This window comes from Mustela putorius, unplaced genomic scaffold (genome assembly GCF_011764305.1).
Source record: "Mustela putorius furo isolate JIRA1106 unplaced genomic scaffold, ASM1176430v1.1 tig00000450_pilon_pilon_pilon, whole genome shotgun sequence".
Lineage (NCBI taxonomy): Eukaryota > Metazoa > Chordata > Mammalia > Carnivora > Mustelidae > Mustela > Mustela putorius.
In genome coordinates, this window is record NW_025421385.1 from 11,704,027 (window position 1) to 11,717,914 (window position 13,888).

General features: G+C 37.7%; 1 protein-coding gene across 5 annotated transcripts in view; it reads left to right on the top strand.

Annotated features, from left to right (window-relative positions):
* The first annotated feature begins 3,390 nt into the window (after positions 1–3,390).
* Positions 3,391–13,888, top strand: part of TFB1M (transcription factor B1, mitochondrial) — a 72,790-nt gene continuing 62,292 nt past the window's right edge. For 4 of the 5 annotated variants that reach the window (XR_201194.3, XM_004778193.3, XM_045080155.1 and 1 more), the window contains exons 1-2: positions 3,391–3,607; positions 6,870–7,021. Coding sequence is in view for 3 of the 5 variants with exons in the window: in XM_004778193.3 (XP_004778250.1) it covers positions 3,475–3,607; positions 6,870–7,021 (285 nt within the window). In the remaining 2 variants the exon portion in view is untranslated. Of the gene's footprint in view, positions 3,608–3,634; positions 3,895–6,869; positions 7,022–13,888 lie in introns of those variants that run through there. The other variant, XM_045080156.1, reaches the window with a different exon arrangement.

A 13,888-nucleotide genomic window follows, 5' to 3' on the forward strand; every position in this document is an offset into this window, starting at 1 on the left:
ACAGCTGTTAATATTTCTCAAGAGCACTGAGTCATATTGAGTCATATTATGTGAAATTATAAAATACTATCAGAAAAGGGCACTTTACATACCATAATAGTCATTTTATAAAGTTCAATTTGGCAATTCCAAGCCATATTTAATTTTCTTGGAAAATTCCCACACGGCAGAAAGATATTGCTCTTTGTGGCATTCAAGTCTATTTCAGAGAACTGTAAAATGACAACCTTTTGGAATTAGCCCTTTTTCTATAAATAGACACTAAATCACTTTGCCAAATAAAGTCACATATGCATTTCCATTAAAGTAAATGCTAAAATAATAAGTAATTTTGCTATATAACCATTCTGGGATCTATGAAAATTAAAATTCTGTATTACAGGGCAATATGAATCATTTGTAGTTCTTCATCTTCACTGATAGGTGGGGCTAGTAATTTCTGTATTAATTATAATATTTTAGCATGTTAAAATCTGTATCTAGATGAAGCAGATACTTCAAAGCTTCAAAACTGATGAAACTGCATACTTCTCTTTAAGGGATAAAACTATTTGCATTAATATGTGAAATACACTACTAAAATACCCCCTGCTGATTTCATAGGCTTTGTAGGGAGTTATGCATAATTTTCTGAAAATTAAAGGACTGAGGATCAGTATTTATGATGATAAAAATTAGATCTCAAGAACTATTTTAAAAACTTGGACGATTCTTCTAAAATGGAATTTTAAAAATTCAGCTCAACAATTATTTAACACATGCCCGAGGTAAAAGACCAGAGTAGACTCAGAAGATCAGAATTTGAGATTCAGCTGCACTTACCAGCGCCATAACAGGGCACACCTGGTATCTTTGTAAAGCTATATCACAGAATTGAAATGAGAATTAAGTGAAGTAGCCTGGGAAACTTTGTAAATAATGGGTTGTAACCTAACTGCCATGCAACATATATAGTCAGGATAGCACTAGTGCCAAGTAATTCAACTTCATTTCTCCAAGTTAATGAAAACAGATAGATACAAGCTGACTTTAATAGGTAGCTTCCATGTTCCAACAAGGAAAGGCAAGGTACAATGGCAAAAATTTGGTGGTAATTTGGATCCCAAAAATTGATGAGAAAACCATTACATGGCACACTATAACCTTAGTAAGCTGAACTCTAAGAAAACAAAATCCTGCCAGTCTACATCCAGAGCAGTGTTAACCCCTTGCATCATTTATGTTGTATAGCTTTGCATCTATTTATTGTGATTGTTTTAGTATATAGCCATAGGAAAACTGTAAAATTAAGCTTTATACTCAGATTCATCTTCCATTTATTTAAATAAGCTTATACAATTAACATACAGTGGTTAACTTAAAAATAATTTACCATGAGTGCTGTGGCCCATGAGATCACAATCAGAAAAGAAAAAATTTAAAATCTTCTTTCTGTACTTTGCTACATGATCATAGGGTAAGTTAAATGACCTCCTTCACAGTAAAACAGTAACAATCTCATTCACATAAGAACACTACGAGGAGTAAATGAAATAATCAATATAACTGTGAATGAACGCCTTTCCCAGTATGCTGTGGAATATAAGGACTCTGAATCAAGAGTTAAGGCTTTCAAACTACACTTCGGTGCTATGTAGGGCAAATCACCTTACCTCTTTGGCAGTCACTTTCCAATTTTCTAAAGCTAGGAGCTATGTCAGATTATCTCACAGTTCTTTTTAAACATAGTTAAAAGAGATGGTGGTTGGGTTTTCCATTGAGATCTCTGTGAAAAATTCATTCATCGATTTCACTCATATCATATCTGCAGTTACTTGGTTTTCTGTTAGCTTTATTTTAAACTTACTACTCTGAGAAATAAAAAAATGTTATGATTCGCTTGTGATCAAGGCAACAGTTTGAAAAAAGAATAGAGTCAGAAAAGCTAAATTCTCCTATATAGCAGAGTAATTTCAATCCTTTGTTTTGTTGTTTGTTGTTTCCTCTGTTTTAATAGACAGAATTCATACTTGAGTCTTTATACTTTGATGAAACCACCCTAGGCAAGTCAAATGTTCTCTCAACATGGACTGTTCTGCTTAAAAAGCAGGCTCTGGACATAGGCTTGTGGATTGAAATCCTAATTCCACTATTATAGCTATGCAGCCTAGGATAAATTGCTGACCGTGTCTGAGCCCTTATCTTTGTAACAATTAATGAGACAATAGCTGTAAAGCAATCAACTGTGAAGCCTAGTACTTTGGGAAAAGCTCAATGAATGTTAGCTATTATTAGTATTATCATGTTTATTTCCCTTCCTTTTCATCCTTACCTTTCCAGGTACTGCAAGAAGAGGCTACAATAACTGGAGCAGGGAGGGGCAGTAAGAAAACTGTGGGAAGGCCAACAAGAAGTGGCAACTAACACTTCCAGGGCAGGGGACCAGGAAGAGCAGCTACCACACATGTCCAGAAACTTAGATTGGATCTGGTTTCCACAATTTTCTAGCTTTGTGAATATCAATTAATTCATATCACTTCTCTAAGTTTTTGTTTTCTCCGCTCTGAGACTAGTAATATTTATATGGTAAAACTGTTAGTATAAGAAAGGGTCAAAAACAAATATTCGCTATACGCGAAAACACTTCCCGAACTCTAAACAAGGCGGTTTTTCTCATTGACTGGATTCGTGTAGAGGGGGGCAGAAGAATTGGATTTGCTCTGGCCACCTCACTGCAAACGGTGCGCCTAGCCTTTAACCTCTGGCCCCGTTCATCCGCCAGATCATTAGGGTAGGAACGGCCACCATTGATTACGGGCCTAATGTATGCCGTGCATTGCACTGTGTTCTGAGTCTGTACACCAGCCGACTTTTATCATTTAGTTCCTGCAATTTTACGTTCCTGCAAAAAATATCTCCACGTCACAGATGAAAAACTAAGGTTGAAAGAAGTTAGAAACCTGCCATCCGGCACCTACAACGCTAACGTTCTAAAAACATCTATCATGAGAAAATCGTTAGCAACCAATAGTTTTGCCTCTAATCATTGGCTTTCCCGCAATCATCCACAGAGGGGAATTGGGCACGGCTCTGCGAGAACGCACCTCGGAGCGTTTCTGGGTTCCAAGATCCTCTGACTCGCCCCTCCGCATTCTGGCTCAGGCCCCGCCTCGTTCCCGCCCCCCGGGCCGCTCTGGTCACCGCCCACCCAGGAAAGACCCCGCCCTCCCCGTGCCTTCACACCCTCAAGGGCGAAAAGCAGCGCACACCCAGCCTGCACCGCGCTTAGCGAGACTCGACGCATGCGCTCTGTGTGCGCCCAGATTTCCTTTCTGTCCTTAGCGCTTCCGGCGAGGTACATCCGACCAATAAGGTGGGCTCGGAGGCGGGCCTTGATGATTTCCCCGCTCCCGCCCCCCCACTTCCTTTTCCGCGGATGATTTAAGAGCAGCGCGAAAAGTCGGTGGTAGGATTGGGACTGTGGCGCGGGGCTGCATGGCTGGTTCTGGGACGCTGAGCGCTTTCCGTCTCCCGCCGTTGCCCACGATTCGAGAAATCATTAAGTTATTCAGGCTGCAAGCAGCGAAGCAGCTGTCCCAGAACTTTCTCCTGGACTTGAGGCTGACAGGTGGCCGTCTTCCCAGTGCTCCTCCGCATCCCCGGGGGCGTCGCGCGGACCCTGTGGGCGGGTGTCTGGGGTCAGGCGGTGTGCAGGGGGCCTTAGGGCAGGTCCTTCTACCGCTTTGTCCTGAGAGGACCGCAGGAGACGCGTGGAACGTCTTCTTCGCCGGCATGATGGCGTGCTCGCGGGCGTTCGCCGTGGGCTGGTGAAGGCGAGTTGTGCAGACGCCGAGCAGACGCTAGGGGAGGCAGGGGTCGCGTAGCGTGGAAGGCGGTTGTGGAAATTCGATCTCGGTGTGTTGACACTAATGAAAGGGTACTGCGTGTGTGGCTGGTTTGGCTGCTCATGCAATGTGAAGTTATCAATTTAAGTTAGTGCGAAGAATTTTTAAGTAACATATTGAGAAAGTATCACTCGTGGGATTACGTTATGTAAACGTTTCCTTGCTGAATCCAAAACCCTCGAGGGCGCAATAGTCAGTAAATACGTGTCAGAGAAGCTACAAGGTGCTAGTGGTGGAGATGCAGTTGGGGAGTGGACCAGGCAAAAGTCTGTCCGCAGGGAGCTTACATTTTTAGCAAGTTTATATTCCCACCCCCATTTTAAGTCACTTTTTGTAAGGTAAAGTTACATGCCATAAAAGTAACCAGTTGGCAGTGTAGGGTTTGAGGAGTTGTGACAGGCGTATACCCCCATTTAACTGCCACCTCCATTTCTTGGTGATACTTTTGAAACGTGAGGTTGCAAGAATAATATGTATTACAAATAGGTCCACTAGTTCCCTGTTGGAATATTTTCCGTATTTGAGGTTTTGATATTTAGTTCCATTTGGCGCCTCTCGAGAAGCTCAAAGATAGGAGAGATCATACACAAATAGTTCATTTTCAGTTAAGTATAGTTCACAAGCCATCAATAAGATGTCATTTCTTGGATGTGGAGTCTTTATTCTGCTAGTAGAAATATAGCATTGGGTAAAATAGCTTAACTAAGCTTCAACTTCTCATCTGTTAGTTGGAGGAAGGCCCCTATTACAGGATCTTTAAAGGGTTACCCACCGCTAAAATTCCTTAGTGCTAGCAGTAACTAGAACCAGTTTTGTCTGCCAGTCATTAGTCACATTCTGTAGGTATAAACTGCCATTCTTAAGATGGAAAATAGAGGTCTTAATATTTTTAATTTAGAAAAAAAAAGTGCTTTGTTTACAGATTCTGGAATCTGGGTAATATTCCCTCTTTGGGAACCAAAGTGAAGGGAGATTAAAGTACTTGGTTTGAGGTGAGAAGCTCAGGTGGGAGCAGATGCTTCCTGAATTGATAGTGCCGCTTTGATATTCATTTGCATTTTACTGTACCTGTAAAGTTTGAGGGCAGAGCCCCTGACCTCTCAACTATACTAGCTCTCCATTTAAGAGAATGAGAATGTTAAATTCATAATGCCTGTGCTTAATGTATCAGTTGTGTTCCTTCTAAAAGGCATTGGTCTATAGTGGAGGAAGGATTGCTTAAGAATTTACACCTGAGCTGGAGTCAGCTCTCTTCCATTTCCTTTCTAGATGACCTTGCACGATGAAACATTAAGAAGGAAATAGAGGGGCGCATGGGTGGCTCAGTGGGTTAAGCCGCTGCCTTCGGCTCGGGTCATGATCTCAAGGTCCTGGGATCCAGTCCCGCATCGGGCTCTCTGCTCAGCAGGGAGCCTGCTTCCTCCTCTCTCTCTCTCTGCCTGCCTCTCTGCCTACTTGTAATCTCTCTCTGTCAAATAAATAAATAAAATCTTAAAAAAAAAAAAAAGAAGGAAATAGAAATGTTCAGAGAAGTTAAATTGGGATAGTAGTTCTTAATGTGTTGGAAAGATTGTGAGATGCAAGTGAGAAAGCACGTAAAGCACCTAAAATAAATGGTTGGTGGGCATATGCTAATTCCCTCTAAGCACCAGTTAAAAGACAAAACTTTTTTGCTTTAGTGGCTCAGTCAGTTTAGTGTTCCTCTCGATTTCCACTCAGGTCATGATCTTGAGGTGGTGAGTCTGCTTGAGACTCTCTCCTTCTCCCCCTCCCCTTCACTCTTTCTCTAAATAAAATAAATCTTTAAAAAGATTATATAAATATATATATATTTATATAGATATAAATATATAGATAAAAAGATTATATAAATATAAATATATATATAAATAAATCTTTAAAAATCTTTAAAAGAACCATTTTTGCTTTCTATTTGGGGTTTTAAGCCTACAAAAATGGTACTGTACAGTCTCAGTGAACACTACAAGGAAGTGCTGGTATGTTTTCAGTGGCTAAATTTCCACTGTCCCAGGAGACCCAGTTACTTGGATTTTAGTATCTCAGTCAATAAGACCAGCCCATCATACGTTTTTTCAGAAGTGATAGTTGGTTGCAGTGAATCCTCTGTAATCTTTTTCATTTTTTCTTTCTTTCTTTTTTTTTTTTTAATAGATTCTATTTATTTGACAGAGATCACAAGTAGGCAGAGAGGCAGGCAGAGAGAGGAGGAAGCAGGCTCCCCGCTGAGCAGAGAGCCAATGAGGGGCTTGATTCCAGGACCCTGAGATCATGACCTGAGCTGAAGGCAGAGGCTTTAACGCACTGAGCCACCCAGGCACCCCCTTTTTCATTATTTCTTAAGGTCAGCTAAGTTAAAGAAGTTAATTTAAGACATTAACTTTTCCTTATTAATTTGCATATTTGCAAAGCTTACAACAACTCCCCTAAGAAGTTTAACTTTTTCCTAAAAATGACCAAGAATCTGTATTTCTGCTAGTCCTATGATCTAGGGACTTGTTGCTGTGGCCATATGGACCAGCTAGATGTCTACAGGTAAAAGTGAGACTGCCAGCACTTTTTGCTTTGGGATTTCAAACTAGCAGCATTGGAAATTCTGAATGTAAAACTAGTCTTACTTATTCAAATATTCAGTATTTGGCAACTGTAGAGAGATGGTGAGTGCTTACCTGGTCGGTTCTTAGGAACTGATTGATTGGTTTGGTGGAGGAAAATACAGTATTAACTATATTTAATTTAGGAAGTTTGTCATGATAATCCTATTTTTGTTAAGGGACTGATAATACAATACAACTATGTTGTGATCACATAGTGAATGACCACTATATGTTGGTTTAGGTTGAGTTAAATAATCAGACAAATATGGTATAGAGGATTCCTTGAATAACGGTTGATGAGAATCTATAGTAATTATTAAATTTTGCACACTGAAATTTATCAAAATCATTAAAACGTTCTTTTTCCTAGATAAAATTGTAAAGAAAGCTGGGAATCTGACAGATGCTTATGTGTATGAAGTGGGCCCTGGGCCAGGGGGAATCACAAGATCCATTCTTAATGCCAATGTTGCTGAACTTTTGGTGGTTGAAAAGGATAGTCGATTTATTCCTGGATTACAGGTAAGATACTTAAAATATCTTTTTTAGGAGGCCCAAAAAAAAAAAAAAAAAAAACCCGACTTCAATCTTCAGGCTATGATTCTTAAGCCTCAGGATATCCAAGGATCTCCTTGGTGGCTCTTTAAACTTCAGATCTCCAGGCCCCATTCCAGAGATTTTGATTCCATAGTCCCAAGAGGTCTAGGAATTGCATTTCTAACAAGCATCCCAGCGTGTTGGTTAATAGACCACTTCTTGAATAAACCTGTGTTAATGCATCAGTGCTAGACAAACTACTTGGTTTGTGTGATCTTTTTTTTTTTTTTTTAATCTACTACTGGTGCATGTTCTGGCCCACTCTTTCAAAAATAAGTAAATAATGCCAGTAATGACTGAGTTATTGGCATGATTTATGAGAACTTCATTTAGATTCAGAAAATCATTCTACAAGCAAAAGATGGAGAAAACTTATGCTTTTTAAAGAGATTAATTGTTAAGCTTAAGCATTTGGTGAAGAACTAAGTGAAGAAATGAAATACCACTGTACACAGAGATTTAAGATGAAGTTTGAATAAAGTGTTACATGCATCTTAGGTGCCATTGTTATATGAGAAATATTTGAGGGAACTGGGCATGTTTCATTTGGAGAAGAGAAGCCTTGGGTGCTTATTTTGATTTCTAAAAAAAAGCTAATACAAATAGGTGGAATTGAGGGAGACAGGTATGGATTTAAAATAAGGAGGGACATATTTTTTAAATGGTGGCAAACAGTGAAACCCATTTTATCAGGGATTTTGTAAAGGGAATTCGTCATAGCGGGACACTTAATGGCTGAAGGGCCTTTGTTTGATTCCTCTGTAATTCTAAAACTTTAGAAGAGCCCTTAGCCTTTGGCTTAGATGAGTAGCAATTTGTTAAGTGACTCCAACAGAATAATAAAGTCATCAGCATTATTACTTTCACACAAGAGACAAATTGGCTTAAAATTGGTACAGTCTAATGCTTGTATGTGCAATAATTGAAAAATACTTCATTTCTACCGGAACAGTTTGAGGAAATTTGTTTGAAAAATCTAGGGGCTTTGTGTGCACACAACTGATTTTTTTGTTTAGAAACTTAGTCATTTCTTATTATTGGGCTACATTTTGTTTCATGCTTTAAAAATATATTTAGTTTTATCTAACTTTACTATTGACAGAATTGACAGAGTTAGTTTCAGATTTATAACTTTATTTTTCAATTCTCATATGGTACATATTCCTTGATGTAGAATGTTAATAGCGATTTTTGCTTTGAACCACCTTCTTTGAAAAACTGTAACTCAGAGGTGAAAGTGTGAATATCTTATTTTTGGTGAGATCATGAAGTAGTGGAAAGAAGCTGAATGACACTGTGAGTTCAGGTTTTTTCATCTAGCCCTTTTGGACATTGGGAATACTCATCTGACCTTTAGGCACTTGAAGAGACTTTCTAACCCTCAACCTTACCATCTGTTATACGTGATTCTTTCTCATGAGGCAAGGAGGTGAATCAAATTTCTGTTCGTCCCCACCTTAATTTACATATTCTCCTTTCCTGATCTCAACTAAAGATCTTTGAAGACAGACTATTTAAAAGGCAACTATATGCTTCTCTTTTCAGCTGCCCCACCAAGACCCTGCACTCTTAACCCCTGTCTTGTTTTGTCTTATTAAATTGACCATCTGATACACTATATTTCTTTATTTGTTATCCACCTTACCCCTCTGGAATGTCAGTACCAAGAGCATGGAGATTTTTGTGTGTTTTTTTCTGTGCTCTACCACGTATAACCATGGCTGGCATATAGCAGGTGTTCCGTAATTTCTTATATGGGAAAAGAAAAGGTTGACTATGTGCATAATATATCTAATCAACCAACTAAATGTGTCATTTAATAGTGAAAATAAATAATTGTGCAGCATTGATTATTAAAAAGTTTTGTGCTCTTTTTTAAATATAAATTTATTTCAAGGTAAATTGCTCTGGAAGAAATGTGCGTTTGTCTTATCTGTTTCTGTAGAAGAAGCAAAATTGATTCTTAGTGTCTTACATTGCAGGAAAGGAATTTGCCTTAAAAAGAAATGTTGGGTACTAAAATATCAAATAGATTTCTTTTTCCTATAAAGAATGTTTCAATATGTAAAACCACTTTCATTTAGAGGGACTAAATTAATCATAAAACTGAATAAAGGCAGAAGGAGTGATCTATTTCAAGGATTCCATTTTAGTGGTTTCTAAGCTAATAGAATTATGTTTTAAAGAAATTGTAATAATTTATAAAATGTCTTCTAGCTGAAAATATATCATTTGTATTTTAATCCAATTCTCAAGATATTGTCATTAGCATCTTAGGGTCTTAGGGCAAAGAACATAGTGTTAATATACGAGTTTCATCATCAGCATGTTGTAAAGTAAAAAAACATGTCTCTTCTAATGTGTGAACATATTGTAGGATAGTTTTGTGGTAAAGAACACAGACTTCAGCGTCAGATTGCCTGACTTTGACTTCGGACTCTATCATTTACGGGTTATATGTCTTCGGGCAGGTAACTATGTCCTCTGTGCCTTAGTTTGCTCCTAGGATTGTAATGAGGATTAAATGAATGCCTCATACTTACTTAGTTAAGCACTCAATATAATTTTCAATATAAATAAATTATTGTCCCTCTGCCTTGGAGATCTGTTAATTAAGGATTGATCAGGAGACTGCTTATCTGGAAAAAGGTATGGGAGAACAGTAAAGTTATTCCTTTGGAACACTATAGAGTATAACTCCCCAGTGCTGTGGAAACACTGGAGCTTTCTCCCAACTCTTCAAGTTACCATTAGACATCTAGAGTTTCTTTCTCTTAATGTTGGAGCATTCTCTTGTGATTGTGCATTTTTAGGGTTTTTTTTGTTGTTGTTAATTATTTTTTAGTTGCTTATTGTTGTTACATTTTTATGGCTGGGTGGATTCTCTGCTTTGGAAGGCAGTGAGATTTTTTTGGTACCCCAGGGACTTGAGGTTTCTGTCGCTGCTGGCGCGACAAATCGACCAGGAATGTGAGGGTAAGAGGATGGTGAAAAGAAATTAAAAGACAGAGATGGGGGCAGTTGGAGCACCGAGGAGGATGTCCAACAGTGCCAATTTTATTTCACATCTTATAATCATTTATAAGGCAGACCACAATAGAAGGAGTAATAATACATCAGTATCTAGTCAGATAACAGCAAGTTCCTATGACAAGTTTACATTAACTACAAACAAATCTTGTGATGCCCGGTAGTCACGGCTAATGCCTTTAGCTACTATTGATTACAAGAAGTTACAATCAACCAGGGAGTCGGTTATGGGCAGTACAGGAACAACAAGAACCAACTACGAATTTAAGACGCTGACCACATTGTTGCCTTCTGTAGGGAGAACGTGTGGAAGCCACGTAGGCGAGTGCACGACACATAGCACAGACGCTTTCTCAGTGTTATTCAACTTTCCCGTCTTTAACCCCTTGTTAAGGCATCTGGACTTTAAAGGATACACAAGTCAGGGCCTGGTTTGATCCACAACTCCAACCGTGCCGTGGCCTCCAACAGGTTTCATTAAGTTCTTCCCCCATTTCTGGACTGGAGAGAACAACATAAGCAATCCGCTCTCCTTGAAGTAAACAATCTGGGTTCTTCATTTTTTTTTTCCTGTCTGTTATAAATATGTGAAATCTTTAAAACAATCATTTATGGAGGGCTTATTGCACTAAGTTCTTTGTTTCATAGCTTTACCGAGTATTATTGATGTGCAGTAAACTGCACATGTTTAAAGTGTACAGATTACCAAATTTTGACAAATGTAGTGTCCTGAAACCATCACCACAGTCAAGATAACGAACATCCGTCACCTTCAGGATTCCTCATTTTCCTTTATAATCTATCCTCGTCAGACAGCCATGGTTCCGTTTTGTCACTATAGGATAGTTTCCATTTTTTAGAATTTCATATGAATGGACTCGTACAATGTATGCTCTTTTTTGTATTCTGTCTTTTACTGAGCATAAGTATTTTGAAATTCATCCATGTTGGGGTGTTTATCAATAGTTGGATTTATTTATCACTGACTAGTATTCCATTGCTTGAGTATGCCACATTTATCAATCCATTCACTAGTTGATGGACTTTGGGTTGTTTTCATTTTTTGGTAGTTATGTAAAGAGCTGTCCTTAACACTCACATGCAACTCTTTGTGTGAATATATACTTTTATTTCTCTTGGGAAAGAGTTAGATGCAGAGTGTCTGAGTCTATGGTAGGTGTATATTAAACTTTTTGTGAAACTACCAAAACTTTTTACAAAGTAGCTATACCATTTTAATATTCTCCCCATGCATGAGAGTTACCTTTCCATCACATGTTCTCACATTTGGTATGATTAATCTTTTTAATTGTAACCATCCAAACAAGCATATAGTGGTATCTTAATATGATTTTCCTTATCAGCAATATTGGACATATTTTCTTAAAATTTAATTATGTTTATAAAGAGAGTGTGGGTTGGGGGGGCAGAGGGAGAGGAAAAGAGAAAATCCTCAAGCATACTCCTCCCTGAGTGTAGAATCCAATGTGGGGCTTGAACCCAGGACCCTGAGATCAAAAGTAAGAGTTAGCTGCTTAACCAATTGAGCTGCCCAGGTGCCCCTGGACATGTTTTCATGTGTTTATTTGCCACCTATATATCTTTTCTGGAGAATTATGCAAATATTTTGAGCATTTCTTTTTTTGTCTTCATATTATTGTATTATAAGAAATCTTTATGTAGATTAGATACAAGTATTTTGTCAGATACACGTTTTGTAGTGCTTTCTACTCAGATGGGACTTACCTTTCCATTTTTGACATTTAATGGTGACTTTCAGAGAGTAAAACTTAGTTTTAATGAAGTAAGGTTTATCAAATTTTTCTTTTTGAATTTGATGCTTTTTGCATCTTATATTAAAAAATAATTGTCAAAACAAGAACTAAGAATTTCCATGTTTTCGTCTAGATGTTTTAAGGCTTTATTAAGTTTTTCATGTAGGTTTATGATACTTTTTGAGTTACCTTTTGTGTGTAATGTGAGATGTAGGAGTAGAGGTTCATTATTTTGCACCATTGTTGAAAATTTTATCTTTTCTTCATTGAATTGCCTTGATCCTATTGTCAAAAATCAACTGGTCTTATATATGGTGGTCTGTTTCTGTACTTCCAGTTCTTTACTGTTGATATGTAAGTCTGTTTTCTTCACTGTGACTAACCTGTGTTGATCCCCATAGCTTTATAGTAAGACTTGAGAGCAGGTAATGTAAGTCTTCCAACCTTATCTTTCTTTTCCAAAATTGTTTTGGCTCTTCTATAAGTCCTTAGCATTTCCATATAGTTTTAAAATTAGATCATCAGTTTCCTTTTTTTTTTTAAAAAAAAACCTGATGGGACTATGATTGGATTTGGATTAAAACTGTAGTTCACTGTGAGGAGAACTAGCATCTTAATGGCATTAGCTTCTGATCTGTAAACATGGTATGTCTACCTGTAGGTTTCCTTCAGTTTCTCTCAACAGTGTTTTGTAGTTTTAAGTATACAAGTCTTGCATATTTTTTGTCAAATTTACCCCTATGTCCTTCTTTTTGTTGCCATTGTACTTGGTATTGGTTTTTAATTTCTATTTGTTTGTAGCTGCTGTTTTGGCATGGATTTTGTATCCTGCAGCCTTCTTGTGCTCACTGCTTTGTGGCTCTTTTGTAGATTTCTTAGGATTTTCTGCATGTGTTATCATTTCATCTGCAGTAAAGACTGTTTTACCATTTCAGTATCCATTTCAGTATCTTTGTCTCTATTTCTTCTTGTCTTGGCTAGAATCTCCAGTACAGTGTGAATAGAACTAGGAGTATACCTCCGTGCCTGTCCCTGACCTCATGGAAAGCATTCAAACTTTCACCATTGAATATGATGTTAGTTGTAGGTTCTTCCTGGATCTCCTTTTTCAGACTGAGGAAGGTCCATCTGTTCCTAGTTTGCTGAGAGATCATGGTGCTTTGTTTGGTTTTTGTTTTAAATAATGGATGTTGAGTTTGCAGAAATACTTTTCCTGTGTTTAATGAGATAATAATGTGGCTTTTTTTTTTTAAGTTAATATGATGAATTTTATTGTTTTTTGGGGTTTTTTTCCCTAATGGTAAACCAACCATCTGTAGAACCTTCAGTGATCTCTTTCTTTCTCATTCAGTATTGGTAATTTGTGTATTTCTCTTTTTTTCCTGATCAGTCTTACTGTATATTGGTGAACTTTATTGATCTCAAAAAAGAACAACAAAAAAGCTCTTGATTTCATTGATCAATTTTGGGTTCTGTTTTCTATTTGATTTCTGCCCTGAAATCCTCATGTTATGCTGTTTCCTTGAAGTTTACTTTGTTCTTTCTATAGTTTTTTTAAGGTGGAAGCTGAAGTGGTTTCTTTGAGGCCTTTCTTTTCTTATAGGTGTTTAGTGCTATAAATATCCTCTCAGTAAAACCTGAGCAGAATCCCACAAATTTTGGTAGGTTGTGTTTTCATTTTCACTCATTCATAATGAATGAAATTTACCAACTTACTTAAAAATTTTTTTGCCATATTAGACCCAAAAAAAAGACTTCTGAAAGACATTAGAACTCTTATATAAACCTTCAGCTCTAATTTCCCTTTCAGTTTCTTATTTGACTTGTTGGGTCCTTTCCTTTTTCAGCTTCTGGAGGCCACCTGCATTTATTAGCCCCGGGACTCCTTGCTTCTCTATCTACTATTGACTTTAATCCTTCTGCCTCACTTTTATTAAGGCCCTTGTGATTGATTATGTTGGGTCCACCCAGATAATCTAGGATAATC